Source organism: Oryza sativa, chromosome 9, assembly GCF_034140825.1.
Source record: "Oryza sativa Japonica Group chromosome 9, ASM3414082v1".
Lineage (NCBI taxonomy): Eukaryota > Viridiplantae > Streptophyta > Magnoliopsida > Poales > Poaceae > Oryza > Oryza sativa.
In genome coordinates, this window is record NC_089043.1 from 14,697,804 (window position 1) to 14,716,454 (window position 18,651).

The 18,651-nt window shown below is 41.7% G+C and overlaps 2 protein-coding genes and 1 long non-coding RNA gene across 4 annotated transcripts; 1 reads left to right on the forward strand and 2 right to left on the reverse strand.

Moving 5' to 3' along the window:
- The first annotated feature begins 762 nt into the window (after positions 1–762).
- On the forward strand, positions 763–3,778 carry LOC4346779 (probable kinase CHARK). 2 transcript variants are annotated; one of them, XM_066304030.1, is made up of 3 exons: positions 763–1,012; positions 1,102–1,855; positions 2,875–3,778. In XM_066304030.1, exons 2-3 carry the CDS (start codon positions 1,305–1,307, stop codon positions 3,590–3,592), a joined length of 1,269 nt encoding a protein of 422 aa, XP_066160127.1. In that variant the 5' UTR covers positions 763–1,012; positions 1,102–1,304; the 3' UTR covers positions 3,593–3,778. The 2 variants fall into 2 exon arrangements, with proteins under 2 accessions (XP_066160127.1, XP_015610844.1); XM_015755358.3 differs by having other exon boundaries at positions 763–1,855.
- A 5-nt stretch (positions 3,779–3,783) lies between these two features.
- LOC4346780 (uncharacterized) lies at positions 3,784–4,957 on the reverse strand. The gene is made up of 3 exons (XR_003238666.2): positions 4,791–4,957; positions 4,204–4,687; positions 3,784–4,052 (listed from the first exon to the last, which is right to left on the reverse strand). It is a non-coding gene; the product is annotated as an uncharacterized lncRNA (long non-coding RNA).
- Positions 4,958–14,056: 9,099 nt separating this feature from the next.
- Positions 14,057–18,226, reverse strand: LOC107277849 (wall-associated receptor kinase 2-like). The gene is made up of 4 exons (XM_066304029.1): positions 16,625–18,226; positions 16,410–16,538; positions 15,530–15,679; positions 14,057–15,417 (listed from the first exon to the last, which is right to left on the reverse strand). The coding sequence occupies exons 1-4, from the start codon at positions 17,559–17,561 to the stop codon at positions 14,774–14,776; spliced, it is 1,860 nt and encodes a 619-aa protein (XP_066160126.1). The 5' UTR covers positions 17,562–18,226; the 3' UTR covers positions 14,057–14,773.
- Between the last annotated feature and the right edge of the window lie 425 nt (positions 18,227–18,651).

Genomic DNA, 18,651 nt, shown 5'->3' on the forward strand with positions numbered 1-18,651 from the left:
TTAGTACAAGTGGAATACTGTAGCACTTATGCCTAATCATGGACTAATTAGGCTTAAAAGATTCGTCTCACGATTTCCATGCAATGTGCAATTAATTTTTGTTTTTATCTATATTTAATACTCTAGAGATTCGATATGACGTTTTTGGGAAAAAAAATTTAGGAACTAAACCAGGCCATACTCCCTTGGTTGTATTTTGTTTCCTTAGTAGGATAATAGTTTAATAAAAACTCACTTTATTATTTGGATATACTATTTATGACAAAAATTGAATTTATTAGGTTTATATATATTTATGATTATACTTTTGTATCACATACCCTCTTCGATCCAAAATATAAGATTGTTTAGCATATAGATCTTTTCATTCTAAAATATAGGGCTCTGTCCCGATTAATAGTTAATAGTTACATTTTGAGACGTTCGGAGTAATAAAGTCAAATAAAGTCAAGTTAAATATTCCATTTTAGTGACTTTAGTTGTCAATTTTTGAGTTTTGAATTTCTTAGATTGTTTCTACAAACATCTCATTAGCTTTGAATTGTTGAAATAATGGAATCATTAAAATCGATGCAGAGAATTGTGTCGGTTATTGCACGTCCTCTCCATCCTACACGCTTAATTTCACTTTTCTCCTTTTCTCCGGATGATACTGTTTAGTGTTAACAAACAGTCAAGGTGAAAACAGCCGGAGTTGGACAGACTGGGTCGTGCGTGAGGCGTGACAGCGGCGATAAAAGGCATTCAATTCCCATCACATATATGGTTGGGTAGCTCGCGGAACCATAACCTCTTGATCCTTGTAGCTAGGATTCATCGTCCATTTCTCTTGCTATCTTGCCTAAACACTCGTATATAACATTCTTCGCAACACCAAGAAAGATCTCAACCTTAACTTCAGATCGATCATCCTCAACAATTTGAGGAGAGAGAGAGAGGGGTGGTGGCTGTCGCGGCTGCCTCCGTTGCCTTCCATCGCCACTCCTGATATATCATCAGTTATCATCACCGGGTATACTCCCATGGCCTCGCCACCTTCGCCAGCAGAATATCGTTCTTATCGATATGTACTTGACGATAATCTATCATCTCCGACACCAGCACCAGGTCCATCACAACCACCTCCATCTCCACCGCCACCGCCACTGCCATCGCCACCACCACCATATCCATTTTCATCTCCATGGTCATCACCGCCATCGCCACAAGCACCACCACCACAAATTCTGACGGCGCCACCACTACCTGCGCAAGCACTGCCACTAGCACAACCCAAGACCAACTCCTCGACGAAGACGATCGCCATGGCAGTAGTAGTTCCTACGCTCGCGGTGTGCGTGGTCGCCGCGGCGCTTCTATGGCTGTGGCGCCAGCGGAAGCGCCGCCGCAAGAACTCACCGCCGCCGGCAAACAATGACAGCGACCAGTACTCCTCCGACGGGCAGCGGCAGCACGGCACCGCCGACCTGGAGAGAGCCGTGACCGGCGGCGGGCCGCGGCGGTACCAGTTCCACGAGCTCGCCGCCGCGACGCGCGACTTCGCCGAGGAGGAGAAGCTCGGGCAAGGAGGGTTCGGCAACGTCTACCTGGGCCGCCTCGCCGTCGGCACTGGCGGCGGCGAGGACCACCAGGAGGTGGCCGTGAAGAAGTTCTCGATGGACTCCATGTCTCAGGGAAGGAGGGAGTTCGAGGCCGAGGTGAGGATCATAAGCCAGCTGAGGCATCGAAACCTGGTGCAGCTGCATGGTTGGTGTGATAGCCGCAAGGGGCTCTTGCTCGTCTACGAGCTTGTGGCAGGAGGAAGCCTAGATAAGCACATCTATAACACCGACAGGATACTCACCTGGCCAGAGAGGTAACAATTCGTCCCATGACCGATTGTTCTTTTTTTAGTTATTATTGATCTAGTTATTTGGATCCTTCCTTCAAAATAAAAAAAATATTCTAGTTATTTAGAGATCCTTTTGGTGAATTGTATGTCCTCTATTGATTTTGCCATATCCTTTGACAAAGAAATAGGAATGATGAGAACCATTGGACTATCATTAAGTTAAGCGATAAAAAAAAATGACCAGAATTTTTTTAAAAAATTTATGCACCTGAAATCAATATATTAAATCTAACTCCCTTCATTCCTAGGAAATTTGTTCCTTTTCGTTGACATTAGATATTATTAATACATAAACTTTGATAGCTCGTCTTTCTGGAAAAAAAACCCCCTCCGTTTACGTTTCATATTATAAGTCATTTTGATTTTTTTCTAATCAAACTTTTTTAAATTGACTAAGTTTATACTCTCCGTGTTTCTAAATATTTGACGATGTTGACTTTTTTAAATATGTTTGACCGTTCGTCTTATTCAAAAATATTAAGTAATTATTAATTCTTTTTCTATCATTTTTATTCATTGTTAAATATACTTTTATGTATACATATAGTTATACATATTTCACAAAAGTTTTTGTATAAAACGAACGGTCAAACATGTGCTACAAAGTCTACGGTATCAAACATTTAGAAATGGAGGGAGTATAAAAAACATAGAAACACTATCAATACAAAACAAACATACTATCAAAATATAATTAATGTTAGATTTATTGAAACTAATTTGATGTTATCATTGTTGCTAAATTTTTGATAAACATAGTCAAACTTTGAAAAGTTTAACTAGGAAAACATTAGAGCGTCTTATAATATGAAAAGTACTTGGCATGCTATATGTATAACTATGCTACTTGCGTTCATCAAAAATTGTTATTTAAAAAGTTTTTATTGTAAAAAAAAAACTGGTAACTAACCATGACATAAAAAAAATTAAGAACCGGTGGAGTACTACTGTGTTAACAAGTGTTCCTTAATTAATTGATACAGATACAAGATCATTATGGGATTAGGAGCTGCGCTACGTTACCTTCATCAAGAGTGGGAGCAATGCATCCTGCACGGCGACATCAAACCAAGCAACATCATGGTTGACTCGTCGTACAACACCAAGCTAGGGGACTTTGGGCTGGCAAGGCTCGTCGACCACGGCAAAGCGTGGCAGGCCACAAGGTCCGTGCTCGGCACGGCCGGCTACATCGACCCGGAGTTCGTGAACACGCGGCGGCCGAGCACCGAGTCCGACGTCTACAGCTTCGGCGTCGTCCTCCTCGAGATCGTCTGCGCCAAGCCGCCGGTGGTCTTGCAGGAGAACGAGCCGAGCTTCGTGCTGCTGAGGTGGGTATGGAACCTGTACAGCCAGAACGCGATCCTCGACGCGGTGGACGAGCGGCTGCGTGTCGTTGGCGTCGTGCGCGACGAGCGGCAGATGGAGCGCGTGCTGGTCGTCGGGCTGTGGTGCGCGCACCCTGACCTGAGTGAGCGCCCGTCCATCGCCCGCGCCATGAACGTCCTGCAGTCCGACGACGCGAGGTTGCCGGATCTCTCGCCGCAGATGTACAAGTCCAAGGCGTCACCGCCTCCAAGAGATGTCGCCGTGGGGGTAGATTACGGCGGTGTCAGTACAGGTAGCACGTTCTCAGGCAGTGGTGTTCCCACATCGGCGACCACAACAACCACGCGTTCCTCCGGATCATTTGTTGGTTGATACAATCTTTGTGGGTATAAATACATTTGCTTATTATCTGTTATCAGAAAAGGGAGAATATTAGTTCTGAGCATCGGGTAGCTATTTCTATCAATGGTATAAATTTTAGTTGTATGAGAAATACATTAGTTATTTCTAAATTATAGCAACTTATTATATTCAAATAATTTCCATGTTTGTAGCAAATTGCTAATTATTTGTTTTGATTTTTGATATCAATTTAATAGGGCTTCCCATTTGGAATGACATAATGGGCATCCATTTTAGACAAATCACCTCTTACAATCACTAGTCTCTCAGTTCCTGCTGGAGGCTTTTGTATGTTAGGCTTTTCAAGGACCCATATACGGCTGTTATATATTCGATGTCAATCCTTCGTCCGAACCTTGCGCCATTTATGACACTTAAAACATTGAACTGCATACATGCCAATGGAGTCTGTGGAGGAACCTCGTTTTCTCTATTGAAATAAGAACGTTACCATTCATTAGTATTGTATAGCAAGCAAAAGAAATGTTCTGATCCTAAAATAAACATTTGGAATGTAAATTTTATAATTCTATCAGGCACAAACAAATGGAAAATGGATGTTAATGACATAGAATGCATACCTCTGTTGGTTGGATAGGACAACAGAACAACTTCCCAAACAAGCTAATAAATAGCAGATAGCGGGTCAGTAGCGGATTGGTGTCTTGGTAGCGGATCGTGGATAGCAGGCGCTATAGCGGGCGCTAAGTTCAAATAGCGGCATTGAATAATCATATGTAAATTTGAGAAAATATAGACATTTATTTGCACACTTGCACTCAAAGAGTTGATGTCTTTCCAACATAACTAAAATTTAAGACACAGACACAACTGTTGATTGGCTTGAATTGCAGTTGATGCAGCCGACGACATTGTGCAACTAGAAAAAAAATTGATAATCTTAAGTCCTACATGTAAATCTTGTAAATTCTTACTGGAGACCAGAAATGAGCACCAACCACTAAGTAGTAAGCACTAACCAGTAACAGGCTAACAGCAAACAACCACCTCGATGGAGAAGATAACCGGCCAGCAAGCTCAGAAGTCAAACCATCACCTAATAACCTGCACAGAAAAGCCGTCAAACTCAAATCTAAATGAAGGAGCAACCACCACGACGGAGCGCCGGTGGCTGGCGCGGCCGGCGCTGCGCTGACGACGAACTAACCTTTGGCCATCGAATCGAACTGGCGAGGTGTGGAAGTGCTCTGTCGCTCCACGGTAGCTGCCGCCCGGCGTCCGGCTGGCCGGCCGGCGAATCCACTGAGCACCGCCGCACGACGCAAGCGCTGTTGTGTTGGTGGCGGCGCAAATGAGGGGAGACGGACGGAAGATGAAAGGTGGGCTAGGGTTAAGTGGGTATACATATATGTGTGGCCCATCCGCTATTGCGGCCCGCTATATCGTTTTCGCCATCCGCTATTGTGGCGCGCTACACGCTATTGCGGCCGCTAAGTTCCAGGCCACTACATCCAAGACGCTACTTCGTAGCGGTAGCGGGAGGGGGCCGCTACCGCTATTACGGCCGCTACCGCTATTACGGCCGCTACCGCCGTTTTTAAAGGGGCACAAAACCTAAGTTTTGCCTAGCATTTTGTGAAGAAATCTAAAATTGGTTCATAGAACCACAGTGATGTATAGAAATGGTTCAGATGGCTCTAACTAGAAAAATCTTTCTCATTTTCCACTTTCCCTTATAACCCTCTACAGTCTTCAGTCCCTGCAGTCCCCCTTTGCTAATGTATAAAATGTAGTCAGAACTTAAGAACTGCAAAAGTATTAAATAGTGTAACCCATTAACTCTTATGTTCTCAATCTGAAGCTATATTCATTTTTATTATTCGACGGATTCCACTATCCTTCTGTTTCTCAATTCCTCTTGGATCCCAAACAAAATTATAAGAAACCAATGCAAGCCGATATTTTTTTATTTCTTTACAGCCCATAATCTCCCGTTGCTGACAAACAAAGTTCAGGCTTCAGGTATTCACAGCAGTACAAAGCAACACACCTGCAATTTCTATCCAAACAGGCACAATTTCAGCTCATCAGATTAAATTATGGCTCTAAATCGATCCTTCCTTTTTCTGTTCTTGGCAGGGACAACTATTTGATTGAAAAATTCATCCTACGGAATAACCAAACACCTATTCTGAACACTGAAACCGCATCCACACACATATAGTCGCAACATATGTGTCGGCTCCCTCCTTGGAAGGGTCACCTCACCATTCTAGCGTACCGCTCTGTTCTAGTCCAGGCAATGCTTTCATCTATTTCGGTCCATGTGTTCTTGACAATATGACAGGCTGGGTTGTCAAAATCATTGACAAGAAGTGTCGCGCCTTCCTGTGGACGGGTTCGGAGTTGGCCAATGCGAGACAGTGTTGTGTGCTTTGAATGAATGTATGCCGCCCTAGATCTATTGGTGGACTGGGTATTGCTGATCTAAGGACAACGGACTTTGCTCTACATCTTTGCTGGCTCTGGTTTCAGTGTTTAGAGCATCCTTACCAGGCTGACCTGAAGGCTCCCATCGAGCGGAGCGTCTCCAACATGTTTGCAGCGTCCACCTTCTTCGTGCCAGGAAATAATGTGTTGATCCTCTTCTGGACGGACCAGTGGATCGAGGGTTGCTCGGTGGCCTCCTTAGCACCAGACCTCCTCCTTGATGTGCCGTTGATAAGGACATCCCAGCTACACTTGACGTAAACAAGGGTGATGGTTCACGTCACACATCACATGAATAAAATGAAGATGATGTAAATCAAGTTGATGGATTACATCTCAGCAAGAACAATGAAACATATCATGGTACAATTACGTGCAGCCGTGCGAGGAAAATACAGTAAGAGGTGAACTCGCTCTTTGCTCAACTTAACCCAAATTTTAGTGAGAGTTTTATACTACTTAAATGCTCTACCTTTGTATTATTAAGGTTTATACCTGAGGACATCATCACTACTCATCACTACGCCAAGAAGGATGCGTTACATTGAGAACGACAAGGGTTACTCCGAGGAGGAATCAGCCCATGCCTAACTAGTAGCTTTCTACGCCAACAAGAATATGGTTTATGCTACAAAGGCTAAACTTCCAAGGCTTGTGTGACCCAGCCAGTCAAGAGATGGTTTGCATGGCATACATGGTTGGAAAGAGGGACAAATCTAGTTTCCAACGCATCAAACCCCACCTCAATATCATTTTTCAATAACAAAGTTATAGCATTTTTACTGAAGACTATCCATGAGTTTAAGGGATGTGTGCAAACCCAAGAAAACCTTTTGCATTCTCATTTATGTTAGCCGAACATGGCTTCTTATGTTCATACCTATGCTAGGAGGGGTGTTCCTAGTATAAATACCCCTCTACTCCATCCATTAGACAACTTACCATTTTTTATATAGAGAGAATCCATTATATACCACTGACTTTATCACACGTCTACGATTTGCCACTGACTTTATCATGTTCTATAATATGCCATCGACTTTTGCTAAACTTCTACAATTTACCATCGCTGTCCGGTTAGTCTCCGTGAGTACTATACAAATTTGTCGAAATGACCAAAATACCCCTGGGAGAAAAGGTTTCAAAATTTGGATAAAAACTATGTAATATCATATTTCAAGTTTTTGGTCAAATTTTGGATGTTTACAATCTTATGTGTATAATATAATATTTTGATAATTTTATCCAAGTTTTGGAAGTTTTTGTCATAGGGGTATTTTGGTCATTTCGACAAATTTGTACAGTACTAACGGTGGCTAACCGGACGGCGATGGTAAATCGTAGAAGTTAAGCAAAAGTCGATGGCATGTTGTAGAACGTGACAAAGTCAGTGGCAAATCGTAGACGTGCGACAAAGTCAGTGGCATATAATGGATTATCTCTTTTATATACTACGTGGTAGTGTTTTGAAGGTGTCACCATCTCGAAACGTTGCCTCATTTCAAGTATAGAATAAAATGAAGTTTGTTGTCCCTTCATTATAATGCCAGAATAATCCAAATATGGTTGCTCTGTAACCTAATGCAATTTTTGTTCCATTCACCTAGTTAGTTGCCTGGATTTTTTACATTTTGGTCCTTGTGAAAAACTTATTTCACAAATAGATCCCTGAAAAAACTTATCCCAGAAATGGTCCTTTTTGGGGCGCCAGAGTGGCTGGCGCCGTCATCCAACAGGACGGCGCCAGCCTCTCTAGCGCCGTCCTCCTGCCACCATGGCGCACGCGAACCGACGTGGCAGGAGGAGGGCGCCAGCCATGCTGGCGCCGCCCCAGGGAGGAGGGCGCCAGCATGGCTTGCGCCGCCCCCCCCACCCGCCTCCATTTCTGTTTCTCTGTATGGAGTTGCAACGGTGTCATTTTTATTTTATTTTTTCAGATGTTTTTTCACACTCAGGATCATGATACAACTAACCACAAAAAAAATTTAAACTCGAACTACCACTTAGCTAAGTCTGAAAATAGCTAGCATACCACTTAGTCTACTTTGCACCTTCACTAAAATTAGACCATAACTCCTTTAGTAAAACCCTTTGATCAGCATGTTAAACATAATGCACTCTACCACTATATGAAATTACTTAATCTAATTCAAAATATAACCACATGAAATGATATATATAAGTTAAACAGTACATAGAGATGCAAATTTTTTATTTTTATTTCATTTTTTTGATATTTTTTCACACTTAGGAGAATATAGAAACCAACCGTATAAAAAATAAACTCAAACGGATAAAATATGTGACTTGTAGAATTTTCTAAAACTCTACCGAAACGGACAAAATATGTCATCTATTAAAATAATATATGCACGGACATCTACAGAAAAAGTTACATCCGATTTAAAACCTCCAAATTCCACTTGCAAGATTGTGTTTCCGAGGAGAGAAGTGTTTCGGTAGAGCTTTGGAAAATTTCACATGCCACATATTTCGTCCGTTTGAATTTATTTTTTACATGGTTGGTTCCTGTGAGTTCCTAAGTGTGAAAAAAAAATCAAAAAAATAAAATAAAAATAAAAAAGTTGCACATCTCTCTCCTCTGCACTAGTTCGGAGAGAGGGGAGAGGAGAGGAAAAATTCTACAGGTCACATATTACGTCCATTTGAGTTCAATTTTTCTATGGTAGGTTCTAGTGTGTCCCTAAGCGTGAAAAAAAATATCAAACAAATAAAAAAAATAAAAAATTTTGGGAGGGGGGGCGCCAGCCACTCTGGCGCACTCCCCCTAGCCACCTCAGCATCGCCCCGCCACGTCGGCAGGGGGACGGCGCCAGAGAGGCTGGCGCCGTCCTGTTGGACGACGGCGCCAGCCACTCTGGCGCCCCAAAAAGGACCGTTTTTGGGATAAGTTTTTCTAGGGGTCTATTTGCAAAATAAGTTTTTCAAAAGGATCAAAATATGAAAAATCCAGGTTAGTTGTATGATCTGGTATACTACGAACCTAAATTTTAGGACCTGCATTAGAATTAAGAAAAGCTCTCAGGTCTTCGCGTGTTGATTCAATTTTTGCATCAATAGCTTGTTAGAAAAAATAAAACAACACAAATTCAGGGGAAACATGTTAACTTATATTTAGCATGTTTAGAAAGAGTACATATGTGAAAACAGACAAAGTGTTGAAAATATGGATTCCAATCTAAACTAGTAGTGTAATACCCCATGTCATTACAAACTCCAAAAAATAAAGTGAGGTTTGAAAATTTCAACTTTTGAATCGTTATTCGAATAGACGATAGGAACCTACACATAAAGTAGCTACTGCAAAGAAGACTATAAGTTTGCGGTAATCGGAGTCCGAATGAAGCACGGGCGAAGCCAGGATAAATGGTCGTCGGGGTCAATACTAACTTAAACTTTGTTTAGATCTAGGGGTAAAATTTTGCCGTGTCCCATCGGATATACAGACACATATTTGAAGTGTTAAATGTAGCATAATAACCAAACAAATTACAGATTCCGGCTGTAAACTGCGAGACAAATTTTTTAAGCCTAATTAATCCGTCATTAACAAATGTTTACTGTAGCACCACATTGTCAAAACATGGAGCAATTAGGCTCAAAAGATTCGTCTCGCAAATTAGTCGCAATATGTGCAATTAGTTATTTTTAGCCTACATTTAATACTTCATGAAAGGTGTTTAAACGTTCGATGTGATATGGTGTAAAATTTTTATGTGGGAACCAGGGTTTCCCAAACCGTCGGGGCCAGGGTTACCGCACCCCGGCGGTAAGCACGGTTACCGCGGTAACAGTGGAAAACCGTGAAAAACCGTGCAAAATTTATCAAAAATACAAATTATTTTTTAAATTTATTTGAATTTAAGGAGGTTACCGCGGTATTTATATTACCGTATCCCTACGGTAAGCCTGGTAACCTCGCGGTTACCGGCGGTAAGGGAAACCCTGGTGGGAACTAAACACCCTCTTAGTGTTTGATGCATTGTTAGATCTTTTAAAATAGGAGTATCTTTTTTTTTTCAAGAATAGCTCCATAATGCTTTGCTCGACTATTTATCTACAGAATTTATCATCCACCCTAAAAGAAACCCAAAAAAAGGAAAAAATAACAGACCCAACAGAAAACTAAATAATGCTACGAGCAACCATTGGCCCATAGGAGATTATTGCAACGCACTGACATGTCTATAAATTATATTAAAAACGGACATAATTAAAATCTAAACAAAGTAGACATTAAATGCACAAATACTCACCGCTAAGATTACCAAAATGTATATTGAGCATTTGGGCTGACGTATAATCATTAGAACTAGCTAATTCCTATTTGTTGCTTGCTAATGTCAAACGTGTCGTTTCTAATTGCTAATCGGGCTGTAACAAAATATGGTTACCGGGGTCTAGTGTTTATATCGACCGGGGTCCTACACGGTAAAATTAAGTGGGCTAAGAAGCGTACACAAGAAATCGTCGGGGTCAGTGGACCCCGATGGATAGCTATAGCTTCGCCCAATGAAGTCCCAATGATTGAATCAATATAGGTCGTTAGTCTCCTTTCTAGTCTCTTTATATAGCAAATAGATAAAAATGAATAGAAAAGAGGAAAAAAAAGGAGAGATATTATTGTCCTCATTAATTATCTGCCGTTATTAATTTCCATGTGATTCCGCTCTATATACTAAATTAACCTCAAGATTGCAATAATAGAGCTGGCTAAATTAAGCAAAAATATTTACGCAGCAACATTATTACGGGAACGTATACGGTTAAAAGGCAAGATTAGCTTGTACTAAAATAAGCCTTATGTCATCTAAATTCCATCTCCACCATTGATATTATAGGCAAACTGTGTCCTATAAAAGTCACTCCATGTGATCGATTGCATGTCATACGAGAAACAAATTAAGGTAGCTAGCTGCTCATAATCCCAGGAGGGTGACCTACTTTCAAATGGAGAAGATGAGCACGAGGTTGGGCTTGGTGGCACTGCTGTTATTGGGCGTCATGCTGGCGGTGAGCCAGCAATCGGTCGACGCATCCAGCCCCACGCCAGGGACGATCATCTCAAGCTGAAAGCTAAGAAAGATAAGGCAGAGATGATAAACTATGATGCTCTTCCCAAGCTGAAAGCTAAGAAAGATAAGCCCTACAAAGGTCGTTCTTGCGCTAACGCTGGCAGTGAAAAATGCGTCCAAGGTTGACCGAGGACGTGTACTTTGCTCCACTCTCTATATTTTTAATTCTTGATTACTTGTTGGTAAAGACAGGGCCGCATTGCACTGTATTAAACGTCCCGGTTAGTAACATCAACCGGGACCAACCGGGACTAAAGATCAAAAGGTGCCCCTAACCTTTTGAACCGGGACTAAAGATCAATTTTAATTTTAGTTCCGGTTTCTATTAAAACCAGGACTAATGTGGTTTTTGCCATTCCGGCAAAGATCACTTCTTCAGTATTGATCTTCTCCAGTAGTTATTAGTATTACTGGGTAAAGCATTACTCTTTTTTTTTTGTTCATACACCACCCTCCAAAGTTTTATCTACATCCAACATGTGGAATGTGACATTTTGAAATTAATTTCACGTTCATTTTTATCCAAAAGGACACATATTTTGAATAATAACGCATGCGCTACTAGTCGTAGACGTGGAATGCACAATACATAATAATTAAATATTCAAAATTTATGAGCCAATATTACGTATTAACAAATAGATCTCTTCCAGGCACTACACATAGAAAATATTGAAAACACTGGTGGAGAAACCATCTTTGGTCGGTCGGCCGAAATCCACAATAGTCCCGGTTCCACTAAAAACCGGGACTAAAGATGATCTTTAGTCCCAGTTCTAAAGGTTAGAGCCACTTTTTGATCTTTAGTCTGGGTTGGTAACATCAATCGAGACTAAAGATCATTTTTAGTCCTAGTTTAAAAGACGGCAGGTGGTGTCAGACTCCTCCTTTATCTTTAGTCACGGTTGGTGACACCAACCGGGACTAAAGATCTATTTTTAGTCCCGGTTGGTGTTACCAATCGGGAAAAAAGATCGACATGCGCGGTGCGAGATCGAGAGGACCGAGGCGCACGGGAGGATCAGTTAATAAGTTCCGACCTTTACCTCCTCCTCTCCGCACTCACCCCATCTCTTCCTCTTCCTCCTCTCCTCACTCATCCCATCTCTTCCTCTTCCTCCTCTCATCTCTTCCTCTGATCCGTCTCCTTCCCTCTCCTCCCCACTTCTCAACCTCCTCTGGATCCACCCCCTCCCGTCTCCACCCGACTTCTCAGGCGGCGGCGGCCGGGCGGCCGCGGAGGGCCTCGCGCGCCCTCACGCGGCGGCCGGGCGGCGACGGAGGTGGCCTTGCACGCTCTCACGCGGTGGCCGGTTGGCGAGGCACAGCGCGCAGCGGGCGGTGGGGCTGCGCGCGGTGCGGGCGGCGGGGCCGTGCACGGAGCGGCAGCGCACTGGCTCTTCTTTCTTTTTTTATAATTTGTGATTGAGAGACGTATAATTTCTTTTTTAGAATTTGTGATTCATTGCATGGATCTGAGATGTATAATCGATCTGTGATGCATTTGATTTGTGTGTAATTTTTTTAAGATTTGTGATGTATTTGATTTGTGTGTAAGTAACTTAGGATTTGTATTTGTGATGTGAATGATTTGTGTTGTTACTTTGAATTTGGGGATTTGGGGTTTGATTTAGGTATATGCATGACACTCGATTTGGGGATTTGTTGTTTGATCTGAGTATATACATCCCACTTGATTTGGGAGAAAATAAAAAGAAAATGGACCAACCATGACTGCCCCTATCCTCTCTTTTGTCCCGGTTGGTAGCATTAACCGGGACTAAAGATCCCTCTGACTAAAGATCGATCTTTACTCCCGGTTATTTCACCCGGGACTAAAGATAGCGATCTTAAGTCCCGGATTCATAGTCCCGGTTAGAAAACCGGGACTACAGGGGGTTATAAACCGGGAGTAAAGATGGTTTCTCCACCAGTGAAACAAACATTATCAATGTGATAGTACCACACTCCCTGTAATAGCCCACTCTCCCATGCACGTATCTCTCCTACCCTCTTGTGATCTGACCTCAGCATCAACGACATTGCTTCTACAATCTATGAGGCTGATTGGTTGGTTGTCTAACACTACCTAATTAAGCTAGCCAAACATTTATGACTAAGTTACCAAAGTTGTGACCAAGAAAAATGAAGCCACACCTTAGCTTCTTTGCTACATATTATACTGTGCCTATGAAATGTGGGGCTATGTTAAAAGGAAAGTTTGGCATGACTTATAATATGTGGCTAGAACCGATAACTTGATCAAACATACTTGGTATACTTGGCCAGCAACCAAACACCCTAGTTTGCCTGTCCATCACCACTCTTATCCCCATAAACCCAAATCAACAAGTTGTCTACTTGCTCTATTTTATAATATAAGAACGTCTACCAATAAAAGATTATACCCAAAATATATAATATGAACACCAGTAGTCACGAGCAGGAGAATGGTGGCTGACAGGACTTCCAAAAACTAAAGAAAAATATAACTTTTTTTATATAATCATAATTGAATGGTGTAGGATAAGAAAATTGTTATAGTCACTTTTTTTTTATTATTTTCCTTATCCAGCATATAATTGAATCAATATAAACACTATCTCCAGGTGATATGCCCATCTATATGCAGTACTAATGTTTTTTATAGATTTCAAGATGAAAAAATAGATAATTTTGCATCGTCATATATAATTTTATTTCGGTACTAACCACTACGCTAATTTAGATTACATCAAGACACGTGCACATTGCTGACATCATCCTTTTCCTCATGAAACATGTACTGAGTTCAATCAAACATACATCAAAACACAGATGTTGACAAAGTCATTACTTTTGCACATAAATGGCTTCACAGACTAAATTAAACACGTCTACATGAAATTTAATATTAAACACGATTACAAGCAACACAACATTAATTGTACTTTCAAAATACAGGCCATTATATAAAAAAACCAGAGAAAACAACGAAAAATGACATTAATTGTTCAAAGGACAATAACCATATGTCACGGTAATTATTAAATTGTGGCCTAAAAGACAACATCGATGACAATAACAGCAGCATCTATTTTTCCATACTGTACTGTATGCTTGATTCCTCCATGTCCCCTGTCGCTATCATGCGATGCTCTGCCATCTGAGATACAAGGCTACTTGATGCTGTATCATGTGAAGCAAGTTTCTTACTAACTCGCAAGTTTTCCAGTCCCATCTCGACTTCTCTCATAGTAGGGCGATCTTGTCCAGTCATTCTAGTGCACATCCCAGCAAGTAATGCTACTTCCATGACTTCTCCACCTCCCTCGGTCAGGACTTGAGGATCCAGTATCCCAACCAGCTGTCCTTGTCTCAGTAGTGATGCAAAATGCAAAACTAAACTATCACCCTGATCAGTCCTATAGGTGGGTCTTTTCCGAGTAAGAAGTTCTATTACAAGAACTCCAAAGCTAAAAACGTCACTTTTGTCCATTAAATGGCCTGTATAATAATACTCGGGATCTAAGTAACCGATCGTTCCCTGGACAGCATTAGTCACTTCAGTTTGATTGATAGGGACATATCGTGAAGCTCCAAAGTCCGATACCTTTGCTATTAACTAATTGTCAAGAAGTATGTTGCATGCCTTAATGTCCCTATGGAATACCGGTACTGTAGCAGCTGAATGCAAATAAGTTAAAGCTCTAGCAACTTCAACAGCTATCCTCATTCGGTCCTTCCATGAAAGCGAAATTGGTTCATCAACATGAAAATGTTGATCTAGGGATCCATTTGAAATAAATTCATAGACTAATAATGGAACTTCGGTCTCTAGGCAACATCCTATAAGCTTGACTACGTTTCTATGGTTGATTTGAGAGAGAATTGCCACTTCATTTATGAAATCGTTTATTTCTCTTTCTACTATGATCATCGACTTCTTAATGGCAACAACCTCCAAGTTTAATATTCCCTTGTATACGATCCCATGTCCTCCACCACCAACCTCGCGAGTTCTATCAAAATTATTTGTGGCCTTTTCTAGCACTGGTAATGTTAGGATCATCCTCTCACTAATGTGCGCATTTTGTGAGATCAGTCGCTGTAATAGCAACCCGTGGTTTTGGTTGAAAAATGTCTGTCTCATCCTTTTCAGCTTGCGTACCTTCATTTTCCTTGATAGGAAGGGAGCACCAACTGCAATGAGCAAAAGAATTGTGCCACTGCCAACCCCAAGCCCAATGAATAGACCTAAGTCTCGAGCTAGCAAACAAGTTAAGGAAACTATCAACAATGATTATCAATGAAGATTTTAACGGTGAGTATAGAAATGCTACATTAATCATATATTACGATTTTGTATATCTCTTATTACCTGACAAATGATGCTTCACCGGAAGGCATCCCCCTTCTTTTCTGGGATCCCCGTCAGTTCCATGGTAGCAGAGGCAATCGAAACCTCCAGGGAAATTAATGCACTCTCCATAGCACTGGTAAGTTTCGCGGTGCCCACACTCATCGATGTCTGGTTAATTGTATACAGCATGGAAAGATCAATAAGATCACATGCTAGAAAAGTATATGTATTTTCCTATTAGTTAATTTGCTTTTCTTGTTGTGAGCTGTGTAAATTAGGGAATAATTAATAATATGTAAAAACACCGCGGGTGCCTATATTGCCGAAACACGCAGTAATTAATTTTCCAACAAGCTAGCTACTTCCTCCATTTCACAATGTAAGTCATTCTAGCATTTTCCACATTCATATTGATCTTAATGAATCTAGATAGATATATATGTCTAAATTCATTAACAACAATATGAACATGGAAAATGTTAGAATGACGGAGTAGCTTTCAGTGTGGGATCAACATAGGAAAAAACGTACATGGGAATTTTACCGTGTGCTCCCCTACAAATAATAATGACACCAGGGAGAACTTTTTAATTAGTTTTGTGCTATGTACGCGCTATTTCTTGTTTCAACACTGCAGGGGTAGCTAGTAATGAAATTAACAACCTCAATTTATTGACATATACTAATTGAGCGAACACACGTGCTGCAACGATCAACATGTGTCAGCGTAAATTAAGCAATTAATTGATAGATGGCTAGCTAGCTACAGTACGTACTAGTAACAAGTTTGTAATAGTAATTAGATATAAACCGTTGTAGTACTGGCTAGTAAGTTTATTATATACATATATATGTATTTTTAATCCGATGAACGAGAGTTAATCCATTAATTAGGTACCTTTGCATCCATTTGGTGTGGAAGCATTGCGCTCGTAGCCACGAGGACAGTCGCAAATGTGCGATCCTGGCGTGTTGTTGCAGTTGCCGTAACATGAATAATCTTGGGGGGACTTGCATTCATCGATATCTAGTAACAAAAAGACATTAATAAGTAGTATATATAAAGCGGCATGCAAACTATTACTCCTATTAATTACTAGTACTAGTACTTACCATGGCATCCACCGCGAATGTATGGATTTCCTTGGTAACCATCGGAGCAGTGGCACTTGTACCCAAGGTCGTAAGCGTGGCAGAAGCTGTTGGCGCTGAGACAATCGGGGGCTGATTCGTACGTACACTCTGATGGGTCACTGCTTATATACCAATCTAGCAGGGCTGGGAGCGCCTGTGGGATGTTGTTGCCGAAAGCCATGTCATTGGTGTAGCTGAACTCCTCTTTCGATATGAACACTAGATCCGTTGGACTGATGGAGCCTCCCAGCTCCTGCAAGTTGTGGATCTGGATTGTGTACGAAGAGGGGATGTCTAAGTTGATGTCTGCTTGGCAGCAGCCAACCCCGGAGCACGCTGCGCTGCTACCGCCAGAACCGATGGCGAAAACCGGAGTCATGTCCTCGAGGTCTAATGGGCAGACGGCAGTGCATGAGCTGATCAGATTACTTCCAGTATCGTCGTCGCCGCCGCGGCCGCCGTGTTTTACTTTTACCCGGGCGCGAAGATCAACCCTGGCATTGCAGCCTACCAGAGCTATCTTGTTTGAGCCCGATAAGGAGTAGGGGCCTCCCACCAGCTGATCCCATGTTCTGTTGAGGACGACCCGCGTCTCGGTGGAGTTGAACACCATGCCGGTGTTGTTGATCAGCGCCCACCCGTGTGGCACGGAGATGTCGAGCACCTGCACGCTGCCATCGCCGAGGAACAGCCTGGGCGACTGGTACGTGTGGTTGCAGGTGAGGTTGAAGCCGCCGCCGCGGTAGCACCCGTCCTCCACGCCGAACGGGTACTCGAAGCCGACGTTGCCGCAGCTGTTGGTGCACTTGCCGCCGCTCCTCATCCCATCATCCACAGCAGCAAACAACGGCGGCAGCAGCAGCACTAGTGCAGCCAGGCTGCTAAGGACGACGACGACGACATAGTTTCCTGGCATGCCATCTCGATCGATCCATCTTCTCTCTACCTACTCATCTTTTTTTATTGGCCCAAAAGCAATAGGACTAAATGGAAGTATAATAACCCTTTACACTGGTGAAGCTGTGGATCATAACTTACCAATTCTGTGGCAACCAAGTTTTTTTTTTTTTTTTGCTAAGCTTTGATATCACCTTGGAAGCGAGAAGATGCCAGTACACTTTATCATGAAGAAAGCACAAACGTATTTGTGGAGATTATGGATATCCCATATCTACACGGCAATGGTATTTGGACTGAGTACAGGATACCGAATATAGATAGAATATCTTATTTGTGTCTCGGGTTTGTTTCTCAACTTGTACATCAAGGAAATACCTTGAGACTTAGTCGGTTACGACTGTATTTTATTTGTATCTGCATATTTCGTTAGGGATATAGATTATCTTTTGTAACACGGACTCCTTCCCATATATAAGGGAGGTCCGGATGCCTCTAGGGGCACATGTTGATTTTCTCCAAATCATACAATTAATAAGACACTCGGCGGATTCATCCCCGGACAGGAGTAGGGTATTACTTCTTGAATAAGAAGGCCTGAACCTGTATAAATCCTTTGTCTCCAAACCCATACACTTCTCCAGCTTGATAGCCACCCCCTTTTATTATTGCCGAAATCTAGTTTCGACACAGTATTAATTCTGTATATTGACAAAATTGATAATGAACAGCTTGATGAAATGTCGTAGCAAAGAAGAATGATAATCAAAGAGTATGAAACTACGTAAAGGATCTAAAGAATTTTCTGGAAAAAGTAATATCACAGGGCATACTTGCATTGCAATAGCTTCATCATACTAAAATTGAACACATCGAAAAATCTCAACCAATATAATCGTAATCATTGATGTTAAGTTATTTGTAGTACTTATATACTACCTTTACTCTGCTCTTTCACAAAATCCTGCTTAGTACTTTCAGTCTTTTATTCAATAGAAATTCATATATTCAGTCCAACAATAGATAAAACCAGCATTGTTTACACAAAATTTATAGATCAAACCTGTCATTAATAGCTTATCTTAGGATGAGCTGATATAAGAACAGAG

Excerpts from the sequence above, each read along its gene's own strand:
- LOC107277849 (XM_066304029.1), bottom strand. The coding sequence starts at position 17,561 with ATGCCAGGAAACTATGTCGTCGTCGTCGTCCTTAGCAGCCTGGCTGCA. Across the intron at positions 16,539-16,624 it reads CATTCGCGGTGGATGCCATG|ATATCGATGAATGCAAGTCC; the intron begins GTAAGTACTAGT and ends TTTTGTTACTAG. Across the intron at positions 15,680-16,409 it reads CACACCAAATGGATGCAAAG|ACATCGATGAGTGTGGGCAC; the intron begins GTACCTAATTAA and ends ACAATTAACCAG.
- LOC4346779 (XM_015755358.3), top strand. The coding sequence starts at position 1,023 with ATGGCCTCGCCACCTTCGCCAGCAGAATATCGTTCTTATCGATATGTA. Across the intron at positions 1,856-2,874 it reads ATACTCACCTGGCCAGAGAG|ATACAAGATCATTATGGGAT; the intron begins GTAACAATTCGT and ends TAATTGATACAG.